At 35.6% G+C, this 16,849-nt stretch overlaps 1 protein-coding gene across 3 annotated transcripts in view; it reads right to left on the bottom strand.

The window, feature by feature from the left end:
• urb1 (URB1 ribosome biogenesis homolog) overlaps positions 1-16,849 on the bottom strand; it is a 76,092-nt gene that overhangs the window by 50,902 nt on the left and 8,341 nt on the right. For all 3 annotated transcript variants that reach the window (XM_036562393.1, XM_036562392.1, XM_036562391.1), the window contains exons 3-8: positions 9,449-9,600; positions 6,958-7,087; positions 5,867-5,963; positions 5,685-5,770; positions 5,475-5,600; positions 5,260-5,387 (exon numbers count right to left, since the gene is read on the bottom strand). In XM_036562393.1, the coding sequence (XP_036418286.1) occupies positions 5,260-5,387; positions 5,475-5,600; positions 5,685-5,770; positions 5,867-5,963; positions 6,958-7,087; positions 9,449-9,600 (719 nt within the window). The remainder of the gene's footprint in view (positions 1-5,259; positions 5,388-5,474; positions 5,601-5,684; positions 5,771-5,866; positions 5,964-6,957; positions 7,088-9,448; positions 9,601-16,849) is intronic.

Below are 16,849 nucleotides of genomic sequence, written 5' to 3'. Positions count from 1 at the left end.
CCCAATACAGTTCACTTCATGTCTGATACAATTTTAAATCAGGTCTAATCTAATATGATTCACTTCAGTTAAGTTAAAAAACAGATAACATTTCAAAAGTTCTGTATAATTCAATTCCTGAGAAGCAGATTCGAAAATACTTCACTGTAGAGAAATTTACCAACTCTGATTTCTTTACAGTGGTGATAGGAACCAGGGTTCACAATGTCTATAACACAAATACATCCATTTTGTTTGCTATCCAAAAACAGTAATGGTATATGGGGGGAGGAGGGATTTTGTGTTTTGATGTTCTGTATGTACCTCTCTGATGTTAAATTTTAGGCCAACATTTTTTTTTAAAAACTATCGTCCAACAACAACTCAGACATCAGGCAACTTGTTCGTAATGTTTTCATGCAGAAAAACTGCAAGGGAGCTTTTAGAGGGATTAAACTCTTCAGATGTCTGGTGTCTATCACCCACCATGAACAATTCTTACTTTAATTTTCTCTAGAACGGAGCAACTCACAACAAACCATTCTGAATGACTTTGTTCACATTTTAACGACTGAATTATGCAGATATTTTGACAAATCAGTGGAATTCCCCTTTAAAGGCTCAAGTCTGAAAAACATGTCTTTTTGATTGAAATTATTATACAGTGCTCTGGACTAAAGTAAAAATTAATCTTAAAGATCCAATGACCCATCCGGTGATCCCTCTGCTGTGACCTCTCGAACCTCTCGATCATCTCAAACTCCTTTGATGAAATTACGCAAGAATTTGGTATCCCTCAACAATATTTTTAGCTCCTAAATAGGAGTAACATCAATTCAGTTTTAACATGAGGCCACAGTTGAAACACAAAAGAGAAACTGATAAGCTCCAGCCTTACTAGCAAACATTTAATTTCTGTGTATTAAATTAAACATGACAAATCCACTGAATACTACTGCCAGTATGGGAAAAGGAATTTAACATAGTGATTTCTAAATGGAAAGATATTCTGACTCATATACGCCTTAATCTTAGTTTTAATCAGTTTACAAAGAGCCATTTCAGGTTATTTATCACTTCTGAGAGTTTGCCATAAATTAACAGATTTGTTCAAGACAAATTGAATGCACTACATGTCAGTCACATAGGGGCACATTCTCTCAGTGTATGTGAGAGAATGTTAGAACATAACAGATTCTTAAGAAAGAATGGTGCAGAAATTTATATCGCATAGAAAGTATATCGCATATCTCTGACATAGCAGGCAAGCAGTTGAGTTTCATATGAAAATAGTTCACTTATATAACCATCAATATAGAACAGGTAAAGTAGCTCATTCTCCTTGACTGTCCAGATTTAGCTGTAGTGGCTGTGGAAATAATGGTAGATCGCACTCTGTTTTGTCCTTTATCGCCCCCTTGAGTGTTTTAACCACCACAATGAAATAACGAAATAACTCCTGAATTATTATGAAGCATCTGAGCTTTGTTTTTAAATACCTATTTCCTTTGATGTGATTGTGACCGATATTTGTATGATGCAAGTAAACAACTGTTTTTCTTTTTTGTACGTTGTTTTTTGAGGAAGAGTTACAATTTCTATGTCATATTAAATTGGGATGTACAAGAATTTAAAGTGTGCAAGTAAGTAAGAATACACTACAATATTTTATAGGCAACTCTAGCCAAGCCATCGTGATTTGGAGCTTGTACCAGACATTTAGATAACAAGTGTTGTAGTATTTGAGTCTGGTTTCAGTTTTGTCTTGGTCTCGACATCATATTGACTCTGTCTTGGTCTCAGTGTAAGGTGGAAATATTTTTGTTATAAATAAATTATAAATAATTATGTAGTTAAAATTTATACATGGAAAATGAGACACTTTTTCTCTACTTTTTTTACTACCTCCTCTCTTGGAGAAGACCACCTGGCTATTGGCCCACAGGTTATTTTAATTAGAGAACCATGCTGTACATGTTTTAATAAAGATCTAACTGAACCTTTCCATGATGGCAGATCGGAATGTTTTAATTCAATAAATATGGATGTTTGTTGTTTGGTTTATATTCAGTTGACTTAAGATGGTGATTCTGAAAAAGTTTTGGAGAGTGGACAGAAAATAACCTCACTATCATTTGCTTAATTCACTTACAATGCAATATTACATATATTGCAATAAAATGCATATTTTAGCATATATTGGGCTATATATTACTTAATGTTACATTCTAAAAAATATATTATAAAACTGATTTTTCTTACTAACACATGCAATGTATACTGAGTATTTGGATGAATGAACAAATGAATTTACAATGAACCACAAACTAATTAAAGTTCTCCCCTTTCTTTTAATTTTTATATTCTGAAAAAATCTTCATCTGCTCTCTGTCTTGTCTCGGTCTCAACCACTCCAAGCGTCGGTCTTGATTTAGACTAAACTACTAAAAAGTCTTGGTCTTGACTTGGACTCAACGCATCCAGGTCTCAGTCTTGACTAGAGGTGGGAATCTCTAGGCACCTCACGATTTGATTATGATTCAGAGGGCTGCGATGCGATTATAAAACGATTATCTTGAAGCATCTTTTTTTTTTCACTGTGTGACAACTTGGTACTTTTAAAGCAAAGTACTTGTAATGATCCATAATGAATTTTACTTCCAATATCTTATTAACAAAACAAATGGAAGCGATGTGGCAAGTGAACTGGAAGGCTCTCATTCACTGCTCTTGTTTGGAGCACATGAGATGCAGGCTGCCACTCACCTGTGATAAAATGTGCAGTTACATTGAAATAAGATTCTGTGGCAATGGATGTCCACGCAAAACATATTACAGCTATCCTACTCGTTTTCTTCAGTGATTCCATAACTTCAGTTTTGGTCTCATTGTAGAGAGTGGGGATTGCTGTGTCAGTAGAATATCTTTGAGACGGGACACTGTATCTCGGGTCCAAGTGGGCAACACAGCGCGAAAGCCCTGGTTCTCAATGACTGAGAACGGACGCAAATTCTTGGCAATAGAAGTTGCAAAAGATTTTGTAATTCGCTTCCAAATTGGGCAGAAGCTTTGACATCACTTGTTCGATGGTCATCTGGTTGGCCGCAAGTACATATGTGTGGAAACGTGTACGTTTACATTCCGGCACCTCAGGCAGTATTCAAGGTGGAATGGGAAAATGAGAACTAAAAGCTGGCAAATAAGAAGCTGACTTCAGCCTTGTGAAACAGCCGAACGTTGAGAGACATCTTACTAGAAACTATTCTACGTTTAAGGAAAAGTTTTCCTGTCGGAGATGGGAGGAAAGCGGCTATAGCTAAAGCTTAAAGCAGAGCAAAGTAAGTCTACACTTTTGTTTATATCTTTTAGCCTACACTAGTACATAAGCACATACTGAGACATATTGGACATTCAATATTGTGGCTCCCAAGGTGGTTTGATTTTTTTTGAAGGGACAAAATGGCTTTTCTTAACATTTGGGTTGTTGACTCCTGACCTCTCCTAGCTTTTAATGCAGAGGGTGCCGGTCGGATTTCTCACTCATCCATTTGTGTTTTTGTTATGTGCATGCTACAGACTGTCTGGACGCTGCACTTCCAAGTTCTGCCTTTTGCGATCCGTCAAATCACATTACCAAGTAAAATTTAGAAAATCGATTTTTGACAATTGTGAATCGATTTAGAATCATCCACGTTCTGCATCGCGATGCATCCAAGAATCGACATAAATTTGTCAGTGTTTGGCATGGCTTTATTTTACCAATCCATTCAACAACAGATTTACTCACTAATCAAATTATTTTGATGCATATATTTTTGCACATTTAAACTGCAAAGCTCAATTGATTCAAACAGCATGTAATTACACTGAATATGTCTGCACGAGTTTAACTGCTAAAAATAGCCCTTTAGTCTGTTACAATTAAAGGAATGGTTCTAATTTACATAATTTCCACTCACTACAGATGTAGTCCATCAATCAAAACATGTTTGCTTCTTTAGCTCAGCACTGGAGCTACAAGGCTAACACTGCTAATGAGCACTAAAAGTTAACAAGCACCTAAATACATCCTTAAAACCTCTCAAGGTGCTCAAACGACATTCAGGCCTTCATGAAAGTCACACAGAATGGCAATGTTGTTTACAGTAAAGTATGATCATGAATTACAAAAATGAACAAAACTTCACAATGCAGCTGAACACTGCAAGCAGCCATTTTAGACAACAGATGCAGAATTCCTAATCATTCGGCCCCCGCCCTTTTCAAATGGATCGTTAACAAATGGTAGGTGCTTGAAACAAAGCTTACATTTTCATCTGAAGCATGTGTTAGTTTGATGGCATACAAACATAATGTTGCAAAAATATTTAAAAAATGGTTAGGTTGTGTCCCACTTTCTCCTACTTGACAGTAGATTTGCAAATGCTGAGTTTTGGGCTGTAAGAAGGAGCAGGTTCACTCTACCCTAAATTCCAAACACTGAAACCAAAGGGTCCAAACTTCTCTCTTGGGTTGAAGTAAAATGCACTACTGTCTTTAAAGAACATTGTACTCTGAGCTGGACAGCCTGTGGGCATCTCCACAGCCTACACAAGCATTCCAACATTAAATTAAGCATGACATATTTTAGTAAGCTTAATTTTTTGGTCTTATAATCATGAACATGTGCAAATCACACTTCATATGACAGCAATATTTAACTTTAAAGTTTTCATTATGTAAGTAGTCTTTGTTTGTCCAAGTACAGCTGATACAATAATGCTAATCTCTGTGGGTGCCTCTATGGGATTTGCAATGTTGTGCTAGAACCAAACTAACGATGATGTACATTCACTTTCCAACAAACGGTTTAATACCACATAGGTAGCTTAAAAACTTTGAAAAAAAATTTCAACTTGTAACACATTCATGTGACATATTCTTCATTAATTACTTCAACTTAACCTAACTTAAAATATTTCTGAATGAACCTACTTACTACGGTTTCAGGCCTTTTACTTTGAATGTCAAGATAAGTTCGGACAGCCATATAATCAAATGCACAGGCCGAGACTGTGTTCCATATCAGTGTCCTTTTCAGGCTTGTACACGTAAAATAAGGATAGTACAATGCTATGTCTACCCAGCACCACACCTAAAGCTAAGAACTGATTGTTAATGAATTTACAATGAACCACAAACAATCAAGAATTTGTCATGAATATGCAATACATTCAAGTTTACGACCACACAGTACAAGAGCTATGCACCTCAGCAATGATTGTTTGTGGTCCCACTCACCTCATGGCTGTCCCCAGACTTGGGTCATGGAAGCTTATACCATATTTATGAGAGCAGCAAACGTCAAGAAGGAAGTTATGAACCAAGTCTCGCGCAAGGAGTCTGCCTCCCTCCTGTTCATTCACCTCCTAACAAACAGAACAACAAGGATGTTCGTTATAGACATTGAGAGAGAGCATACAAAAGCATATGACTGTTAAAGATTTAAACTTTACCTGACTATGAAAGGTGGTGGTATCCAGAATCCCATTCCATCTATAAAGAGAAGCTATCTGAGCCAGAGTAGAAGCACTGAAGAAACGCACTTTCTGTGACTTACTGATAGCTGTATTGTGCACAACCTGCAGACCAACAGAAAAGTTAGGTTGAAAAGATAAAGCATGCATTGCATTTAGTAGACAGCTCCAATTGGTAAAAAAGCATACTTTTGTTTGTAAGGTGGAAAGAATCAGGCTGACTATTGAGATTCGGTCTTCTTTCAATCCTGTGTTTAGGATTTCTGAAAAGAAATCTAAGCAAAAAAAAAAGCAAAAATGGTTGGATCCATTTAGTCTGGAGGGATTTTTACAAAACACTGTAAATGATCTCCAATTAATAATAATAATACCTTTGGTGTCCAGTATGTGTCCTACAAGCGAGCTGTCACCACACATCATGAAAGAAAGGACAAACTGAATGTAGGCCATGCGAACATCTGGTCGGCCCTTCAGATTCACACAAAACATTTAAATTACATTAATAAAAGTGGTGCAATTTATTCAGTGCTGTAATTAACAGGGACCAGTCACACAGTCACAGTGTTGTGATAACTTGTCCAGTCCACTAAACAAACATGCACAAAAAAATAAAAACATCTTACTGTATATTTTAATATAGTATGTACTCTGACATTGTATAATTTAAGATACTTTGAGAGACAGTTGTTGTATTCCAGACACTATAAATGTATTGTTCCTACATTTTTCCTACAGTTCCTTTGGACGATTTCGGTTAAACGGGTGCCTGTGTGACTCTCACACTTTAAACAAGAGGGTGAATGTCCAGCAAATCACCAGTTTAACACTGCTGCTTGTGAGCTATGTTCCCTGCAAAACTAACAAATGTCTTTACCCTAAGTCTTACTTGATTTGTGCAGTTCAGTATTCCATTACTACCCAACCCTGTTCACGGTTGGCAAAGCAGCCATTTCTACTGCTTGTAAGTTTTAAGGCAATGGGCTAAGGTATAGACTACACTTGAAACAGAACTAATGACATAACTGGATGTCTAAAAGGGCTAAAAGGGTTTCACAATGCAGTGGTTTCCCATTATCCCATTTCTTGGCTATCAGTCATCTATCAAAAAGTGTATCAATTGTGTTAACAAAGATATGCGTATTTCAGCACTGTCTGCATATATTGTTAATGATGAGCATCTCTAGAGCAAGGTGCCCAATCTTAACTATAAAAGGCAAGTATGACTGCAGGTTTTCATTCCAAACAATCTGGTCACACCTGATTCTACTTGTTTAATCAGTTGGTCTCAGACTTCACCAACAAATCAGGTGCTCTCCTGCTTTGCTAGAATGAAAGTCCTCAGTCACACCAGCCCAAAAAAAAAAAACTGGACTCTCCTGCTATGAGTACCAGAAAGCTGGTTCACATGAATTTAAACCTATAGGAGCAGATGATTAAGATTTCAGCCACTTGAAAAGCTCACACTTTTGTCTCTAATGCGAGCAAGGCTGCTGAGTGTTTTAGTGTAGACCAAACTGCTGAAGATCTCCCGTGCAGAGTCCGCACCCTGGGACACCATTGCTGCCAGCAAGCGGAGACACTGCTGTACAAACCTGCATACAAAAACACAAAACAAACTTGTTCAAACATCAATGTTTAGTGTAGTTTTTGTGAACAAGTACATGAGGACAGCTGACACGAGATTCTAACCAGAGCTGACCAGAGAGCTTTGACTTTTTGACTCTGGCAGCTCTGGATGCTTGGCAGTACCAGTCACCCAGTCAGATTCTCATTAAATAAAACAAATCAATTATTGCACAAACACATTGATCTAGTAGCAAACTAATATAGTTAGATTAACTGATCATACAGCCTTGATTCAGTACTGATTGGTTTAACTCTGCCTTGTGTGTAAGGTGCCAAATGGTTTATTATGATTGGCTTATTCAAATGATCCCCAGGAAGTACATTACAATAAAACACAAAGTGAAACAAAATCAAAACCCATAAAACTGCCCATGGTTAGTTGAGTACATGTTTCAAATCTAAACTGTACAACAGTCCACTTACACATATCCTTCAAAATTCATGAAGTTTTGCTCAAAGGGCTCTATAAACAAAAATATTTGTTGTTGTTTTTGTTACTGACCATTAAAACTGCAAGATATTGACATAAAACATGATATTAGATGAAGCTACTGAATATGGCAATGACAATAAGAGAATTTAAAAATTATGATTATAGATAATGATTATACAGCATCATAACAATAAATAATAATGTTCCTCTGACTGGGTGTACAGCAAGTTCAGACCCTGTTTTTTGGGAGATTTGTTTCTGCAGAACCTTCAGTTAGGAAACATAAATGCACCATATTCCTACTGCAGTTGTATCTTTTTTTTAAGTTGCACTGACTTAATTGCAGCCTTTCTTTTTACTTTATTAAAAAAGTTATGGAAGGTATAAATATGTACGTTTGTCCTGAAATAGTGAATAATTAAGAAATATACCTAGGTACACAACTGGACCTTAAAATCCCAGGGAACATAGAGTAAAATATTAAAATTGTTTGTATGAGACTAAACTTAAGTTATATACTAAACATCCAGCAAAGCATGGATGAAAAATCTAAGATATAAATATGAACCATGGCTTAAATATGCGAATCAGACCTATGTGTGAACTGTATGGGCATGGCTAACGAGCAGTTTGATTGATAGCTCTCTGTCCAACACTCCTAGCCTGCTCTCCGCTCATAAAGAACTAAAATCATTATCTGGCTTTTACGTAACGGCAGCTAGATGAAAAGAGTCACAAATGAACAGGTGGTAGGCGGACAAACAAACAAATGAACAGATGAAACAACATGCGAAGGAACGATCTAACATATGCAGATGGAGGGAGGGATGAAACAACACGTGAAAGATATGTTCATATACTACTTAATGAACTAAGGGGTGACAGGTAGCTACAGATAGGTGGTCTAGGTAACTTTTGGCTATATTGGGTTATCTTTAGCTCACCAAGTTTCTTTAAACTGTTTTGTGTGGGAGGGACAAGTGACGTCAGCCTTGTAATTGGTCATTGAAACATTACTCAAAGGATATACGTAGTAAATGTTTACTGTTTGCATGCAAGAACAAGATTAACCTAATTGAAAAGAAAACACAGATTTAGCTTCCCTTGATCTTTAAGGACCATGTCATACCTTTGAGGGCACATTTATATGTATAGACCTGCTAAAAATGTATAAATACATATTTAATTCTTTAAAAAGCTCATTATCTGAGATTTCACACACTTTGTACACAACTCTGGGAGTGGAAACAGCCATCATGTTTTGTATTTTTACAAGATCTGTAATTAGCTCTGTAGCAGAGTGGTCAAGTCATCTGCTCTACATGCTGGGTTCCAAACCCTCCACATGGAAGCACTCTAATCTGTTCTGACATCATTCTGGATGCTTGCACATGTAAGATAATTTGATCCATTCTGTCATTGCAGCCCTTAACAGTGTGTCAATCATAGAAACTCATATTGCACTGACTAGGGCTGTGTTCAAAATATCAATACAGCAATATATTGTAGATAAGCTTGTGGCGATATGCTCTGTTTTATATTTATTATTACTGTAGTTTTTAAAACAAATGATTTATGGTAAATCATGTCTAAAACCACCTATTGTACATCTAGTATCTTTTGTTATTGTATCGTATCATATTGTGATGCTTGTCTTGTGATACGCATCATATTGTGAAGTTGCTGACAATACTCAGCCTCAGAGAAGTAGTTCAGTATTCCAAATCAGTCTATGACTATGGCATTTTCCCTATTTCTATAGGAAGTGTGCTTCTGCTTCAATTTGCAATTATTGGGCAAAATCAATTATTTGCAATTATTGGGCAAAATGTCTGTGTTAAAATTGAGCACTGCCCTAACAGGTATGCAGTTGAATTGGAGCAGAGAAACTTACTGACGATTCGCTGAACACAAAGAGGACTGCAGCAGTTTCATGTGTGTTGAGACAATCTTCTTCACAACTGTGGAGCCCACCATGCTGAAATGAGAAAGGTCACTTGCTGTCCGCAGGAAAATCATCTCTAAACTCTGAAATATCAGCACCAACTGGACAAGAAAAGAAAAACAACATAAAAGCCTTAACTACAAGCAGCCTGGGCCTTGTTTTATGAAAGTCAGTTTAAAAAAAAATGGATATATTGACACAAGCCAGATCTGATTATCTCATGGATTAAGCTTGGGTTAACACAATTACACATATATATATTTATTAGCAGCCAATATATTAACGACATATATATTACCCAAAAATGAAGTTATTATTACATTTGCCTGAAATACGAATGAAATATTATGATTACTGATGTTAGCACCCTATTTTGAGCACTGATGCACATGTAATCACTAGTGGTATGCATTTAACCACAGCACAAACAGTAAATCTATGTAAAAGGATTGAGGATTTCTTTGAAGTGGTGCGTTGTCAGACTCAGGAGGTGAAATACAGAGAGCATGTCTCATTCCAGTTTGCATCCTTAACTACCACTGAAGGTAAATAATGCCCTCCAAACTCTCACAAATACCAACCTGACAACACTAAAGGATTCTGCTGACCTCTATAAACGTGTTCTTTAAAATTCCCTATTTAATAATTCTCTAATAGCACTATCATAATAACTTCTAGGCCAGTTCACATTACCCTGGCAAACTCTTTAAGGGGATCAATCTAAAAAATTTGCAATTATCAAAATAGTATTCAAGTTTACATTCTGCTGCACTGAATGGTTATGTACAAGTGCTTGATAACTTTGACTGTTTCCAAACTGCATCTTAGACATTGAGTTGAGCACCTGCTTACAGAATGAGTGAATGGAGCTGAAATATTAACTTGGTATAACAACATTAAAAAAATGATTTCACTTTAAATCAGCTGGTTTCATGTTAATAACATGTCAAGTTAATTTATTGGAGAATGTACTTTTTGGTCAAATTGCAATATTGTATTTTTAAAATTTTATTTTTCAGTTAATATATTTCTTGTTTTTGGCAGATATATTATGTACAGAATCTCATGTGGACAGACGTAGTAAAGTATAGGGTATAGGGTCTTGCTAGCCATCAAAAAAAAATTGCCTTTAGGCCTGTTATTGTAGTCTATGTAATTATTCTAATAATAATTTCACAAAAAGCTCAGGAGACAGAGATGCAGTCCTTGAAGTGCTTAAGACAGGATGTATATGGCATCAAATACAACTGTGAAGACCCATGAAACATTCATTTTAAAGCTTAACATATCCAGAGCAGATTTAAAATTTACATTAAATACTTTTAAAATGTATATTGAAGAACTACAGACTGATAAAGGACAGACATATAAATAAAGAAAAGGACAGCAGTAACAGCTGGAAAAGATTCTGTTTTACAAATGCTAGCTGCAAATATGTAAACAACACTATACTAGTTTGGCCAATAGCTGGATCAATCAAATGTTCCACATGCAACTTGTTTTTCAATTACTTCAACTCACAACATGTATAGGATTGTGTGTCACCTCAGATGACGTTATTAGCCTAGTGTTTTTTGTCTTGTATATTTTAGCTGAAAATAATGAGTTTGTGAAGAGAAAAAAATAAAGAGGTTGTGATTGTTTTATTCCATCAAATTCACACAAGTAGAATATAAAAATGAACGTGAGTTTTATGTTCACTGGTGCTTTCACTGCGATGCATTATACCTATAGTGTAATGATATAGTGGCTGCAGTTTGTACTGTATGTCTGTACTTTAAGTCCAGTGAGTGGTGGCCTTTGCTTCTGACAACACAATCTGACTGGCTAAGAAGCATTCTACTAGTATCAGTTTTTCACAAAAAAGTATCATTTCTCCACCTGTTGCTATGATGTGACTCGCTTGACTTTCTTTTAACAGTCACTACGTTTCCACTTGACAGAAAATGGGTACCTTAGACAACTTCTATGAGATAATAATATTTGACCTGCAGCCCATTGGTCACATACTAAAGAGAACATCATTCTTGTATTCTATTGCTTAAGTTTAAAATCTGTGAAAATGGTACCAGCACAATGATTTTTATAGCACAAACAAATTAAAGTAATATTTTTATTCCATTTCTAAACATATTGTGTGTCAGCTTCAGAAAGGTAAATAAAGAGGTTATATGCTTCAGTAATATTATTTATTTATGCAAGTCTTTAAAAATATATTTTTTCTGCTACTAAGTACAAATACTAATTTCTTGGGACCATTACTACAAATATTCTCAGTAATGTCAGACAAGACATATTTACTTACTTTATTTACTTCCCATTCTTTTCTTATTTTTTCACTATTCCTCAAAATCTAACACACAGTACTTACAATTATAATTTTGTTATTCTGGCTTAAAGATACAAAAAATAAACAAAAATAAAATATGTAGATTAATAAATATTAAAAACAAAACACACCCACTCACCAAGCCCCCAGGGCACCTCCAACTAAGTCATATCAATACTGTGCTGATACACCGCAAAGTCATCTGTCAATTAATAGTTTAGCGCTGTCTAAGTGTCAGAGACGCTATCAAATTGTGTTAAACTGGTCAGCTCTGTCACCTAGCATGAACCTTATTTCCTCCAAGCATAACAGTCTAATCGTTTAATTAAGCCATTATTTAACGGATGGAAAATTAAGATCATGAAAGGAGGAAAATACAAGTTTCTTAGCTGTAATAAGAGCATAGGGTAGCGACTGCCACTGAAGTTTTTTTGAGTTTGGACAGCTCAGACACTGAGACACTCCAAGCACTGTGAAAAGTGGGTCTGGGTACAGTACTTTGTCCAGGATTTCTGAAAGACAGTGGAAGACATCCACTCAAAAAGGTGTTAATTTTGCACAAAGAATTTAACTGTGAAGACATGCTGCCTCCGCAGCATGACATTTATTACATAGAAGTCTGGGAAGATTTTATGTAGTCCCAATTTTGCATAGCTTTTGCAAGATCTTAAATTGTGTAAGATGGTGCCTTGAATTGGCTGTGTATGTGTGTACACACTCCAGTGCATCTTCCCAGAGAGAATCCAGAATCTGTAACCCCAATCCTACTCCCATTGTGTGTTTTTTTATTTTTAATAATTCTGTGAGCCTTGTAGTCCCAAAGAAAGGGAGTAATAGTTGAATCTAGCTAATTAAAGACGAAAAGATGGGAATATTCTGGAAAAGTGAATTTGAGGGAGGAAAATATTTTTTATTACATTAACTCTACCTGCCAAAGAAACAGGAACAGACAATAGAGGTAGGAAGTTGGCTTTGAATAATGACAGATAGCTTTTTATAATGTAAACCAGTTAGACACTGTCTTAAAAAGGAAGTGCTGCACATCTCAAATAGATTAACAGGCACTAACTCATTTTTGAATCAACTGACTCTATAACCTGAAAAGGTGCCAAAATGAGAGATTATTTCAAAAACAACAGGATTGAGGGTCTGTGATCTAAAGGAGAAGATCATTGGCACGGAGTCAGATTTGACTTAATGTATGATCTGATCCATAACCATAGATGTGAAGGTTCAATCAGATTCAGCCTGTGCAATGGGGTTCTAGGGCCAAATTGAAAAGCAAAGGTAAGAGAGGACACCCCTGACCAGTACCTATACGTAAGTGAAAAGATGGGGAGAGCAACTTGTTCACATTAATTCTGGCAGAGGGACTATGATACAGAGTTTTGATTCAAGACTTAAATCTACAACCCAATTCACATTTTCCCCAAGGCTTTGAAAAGGGAAAACAACTCAAAATGATCAAAAGCCTTTTCTACATCAAGATGACTAGGTTGAGTGTAAATTAAATTGAAAAGGTGCTACAGATTAAAAAAGGAAAGTCTATTTGGAATAACGCCTGTCTGGTCAGGGTGGACAGGTTTTCCTATTAACTGGTTTAACCTCAATGCCAATGTTTTAGCTAATATTATGTGGTCACAGTTCAGGAGAGATATTGGTCTATAACTGCTTGCTTCAGTGGGATCCTTTCCTTCTTTGCAGATTACAGTAATGGTGGCTTCATTCAATGCTGGTGACAGGGTGCCATCATGAATTGACTGTAAATACATACTTTACTTTAACAAGTACATACATACATACTTTAACAAGTATGAAGCAAGGATTTTTAAGATAAAGATTGTTAATAAAAAAGCAAGGATTCTTTATAAAATTTTGTGATGCACCAATATGAGAATTCTGGGTCAATACCGATATCCAATATTTTCAGCTCAGTGGTTTAAAACAGAAAAGTGATTTTTTTTTTTTTGTTGATAAGGAGATTTAAGTTATCAAAACATCCTACCTGGATTTTTCTGTATTGAGCTACCTATAAATATGCGCTCGGAAAGCTGCAAGTTGTGCTTGTGTGCATGGTACTGTGGAAGACATTTAAGCTGTGCTGTGGCAGCATAGCCAGCGACTCAATCACAGAAGCCAGAGAACAGCAATAACATGGACAATAACAAAAAATAATGATAAAATATAGCCGCAAGTGGCAATCTGCGGGGTCCAAGCACCAGGAAAACATCGAGGAGTCAAGTAGTGGCCCCTGGTCGTAGAAGGCAGCAGATCTTTAGATTTTTAAGACAGATCTCCATTTCCTATGATTAAGCCCACTAGGTGATACATCTTCTACAATCTACGCAACTCATTTTAACATCCACGACAGGGATTTGAACCCACGATCTTAGAGTTCAAAGGCGGAGGCTCAAACGGCGAGCCACATCTGCAGCAAAATTGCAGTTTTTGAAACAATTTATTGAAAGGAAGCAACAAGGAACCACGCACCATTTTAGGACAAAGTAGCAGCATAAATAAATTTTATGTCTCTGGACACAGAAGGCAGCAAATCGTCAGATTTTTAAGAAACACCCTTCATTAAGATTAAGATAATTAAGCATGTGTTCGCAACAACTGCTACAGCACCATCCAACATCAGTGACAGGGAATCAAACCCATGAACTTAATCTTCAAAGGCAGATGCTTTCATGGTGAGCTACAAGACACCCACAGCAAACCTGTTTTTTTTTTTTTAGAGAATTTATTGGTACGGAGCAATAAGGAACCTAGCACCATTTTGGGAATTAGTTCACACCTTGCAATTACTGTGACTACTGAGAAGTACAATTCCAAATGAAATCATCATAATACACTCTTAATTTGTCATTTTGTATATTTATGTCAAATTTGGTTAAATTCAGACAATTATTGGTGTATTTTTAGCAGAATAAGCCAATTCACACCAATTTATTCAAATCTTCAGCCACACTGTGCTTAAGTCATGATATTTTCAATATGATTGTTTTAAATTTGATTTGAACTGAAGAATTAGTAAGAAACATCTATTCTCCATCTTTTTTCAACTGTGATATTACTGAAAGTTTTTTAAGACTTGTATTTGCAAAACTGGCTTAGTGGAAAACATAACATTCAGAAATGCTCTTCGCTTAAAGACAATGACATTTCAACAATGACGTGCAGTTACTGATTTGGCTCCATCTGGTGGCCAGAGAAAAACTGTTGCTCTGACCAAAATTTGCTGAAATCAAATAATAGGATTTCCTGTACAGTACAACCTACACATATTTGCAAAGTGACAATTCTCATTAAGATGCATAATTTGAAACAATTGTCATGTTTTTATTGTTTTTATTCTTAGACAGGAATAATTACATTTTAGATTAACATTGTAAGAGCTAACATAGGCAGAATCAAGCCAAATGTTATAGGTTTCCTCAACTGATTGTTATAAATATACAAATAGATTTTGGTCACAATCAGAGCATAAGTGACAGATTTGTGGTCCCTTGTTTCCAAATAGGCTGGACCGAACTGATTATTCCATAACTTGTAATAACATTGTGCTTAATAGGCAAGATTCTTTAAACAATTATTGATCTTGAGACTTCAATGGTTGTTTTGAAACCAAGTTTGAGACAATGCAAGAAAAACAGAAAAATAATAGAGTTTTTTAAAAGACTGCAAAGACTTGCAAAATTTTCAGGCACGGTGGAAAGCATTAAATACAGAAATGGTCTTGACTGAAAGACATACAGTAAAGCTTTCCACTAATTGTATATTTTATATTAATTAGTTCAGCATTGACATTTGCAGTTGCTAATTTGACTCCCTCTGGTGGCTAGAGAAATATAAAACACCTCTTGCACTAATTAAAATTTGTTGAAATCAAATGATATGATTTCCTATACAGTTAAGCAACCTAAACGTATTTGCAAAGTGTTAATTCTCATTAATATGCATAATTTGAAACAACAGTCATGTCTTTATTTTATTCTTAGACAGTAATAACTATATTTTAGATTGTTGGCAGTATATTGAGCATTGTAAGAGCCAACTTAAGCCAATTCAAGCCAAATCTCATACGTTTCCTCAGCTGATTATTTTCAATGTACATATCATTTTTGGTCACAATCAGAGCATAAGTGACAAATTTGTGGTCCCTTGTTTCTGAATAGGCTGGACCGAACAGACTGATCCATAACTTGCAATAACGTTGTGCTTAAAAGGCAAGATTTTTAAATAATTATTGATCTTGAGACTTTGACAGCTGTTTAGAGACCAAGTTTGAGACATTGCAAAAACATTTCAGCAAGCAGTATGAAAACATCAGTTTTCAAACTCTGATGATTTACAGAAAAACAAGAGTTTTTTAAAAGACTTGCATTTGCAAAATTGTCAGGCATGGTGGAATAGATAAAATTCAGAAAGTTCCTTTGCCGAAAGATAGATGTTGCAAAGACTACGACCATAGGTATATTTGAAGTCATAATTTGCATTTAATGCTGATGCTCCCTCTGCTGGGCAGAAAAGATATTACCCTTATTAATTGTGTGGCCAACCTGGATTTAAGTCAAATTTCCACATTTCCTGTGCAATTTTGGAACACACATACAATTGCAATGTTTTCGATGCTAATGAGATGTGTAATTTGAAACCATTCTCTTTTCTTAATTTCATTCATAGAAGAATATAATGACATTTTAATAATTACCTACTAGATTCAGTATTGTAGGGGCTTAAGACAATCAATTTAAATTGAACTTTGCTTGTTTCCTCAGAAAATGGTATTGTACAAGTTTACCAAGATTTATCACAATCACCTAAAAACTAAAGAATCTATAGCCCAATAAGTCAATCCGTTGGTGTCTTACGGATGTTCTTTGCAATAAACTCAAGGTTTTTTTTGATAATTATTTACCTACGGCCTCCACAGATTGTTTTAAGACCAAAATTGAAAAAATAGTCTTAAAATCCACTGACCAGTTCGAAAAGCTCAATTTTCAAACATTGATCGATCA

The sequence above is a fragment of the Colossoma macropomum genome, unplaced genomic scaffold, assembly GCF_904425465.1.
Source record: "Colossoma macropomum unplaced genomic scaffold, Colossoma_macropomum, whole genome shotgun sequence".
NCBI lineage: Eukaryota > Metazoa > Chordata > Actinopteri > Characiformes > Serrasalmidae > Colossoma > Colossoma macropomum.
This window is presented reverse-complemented; position numbering and strand designations above follow the sequence as displayed.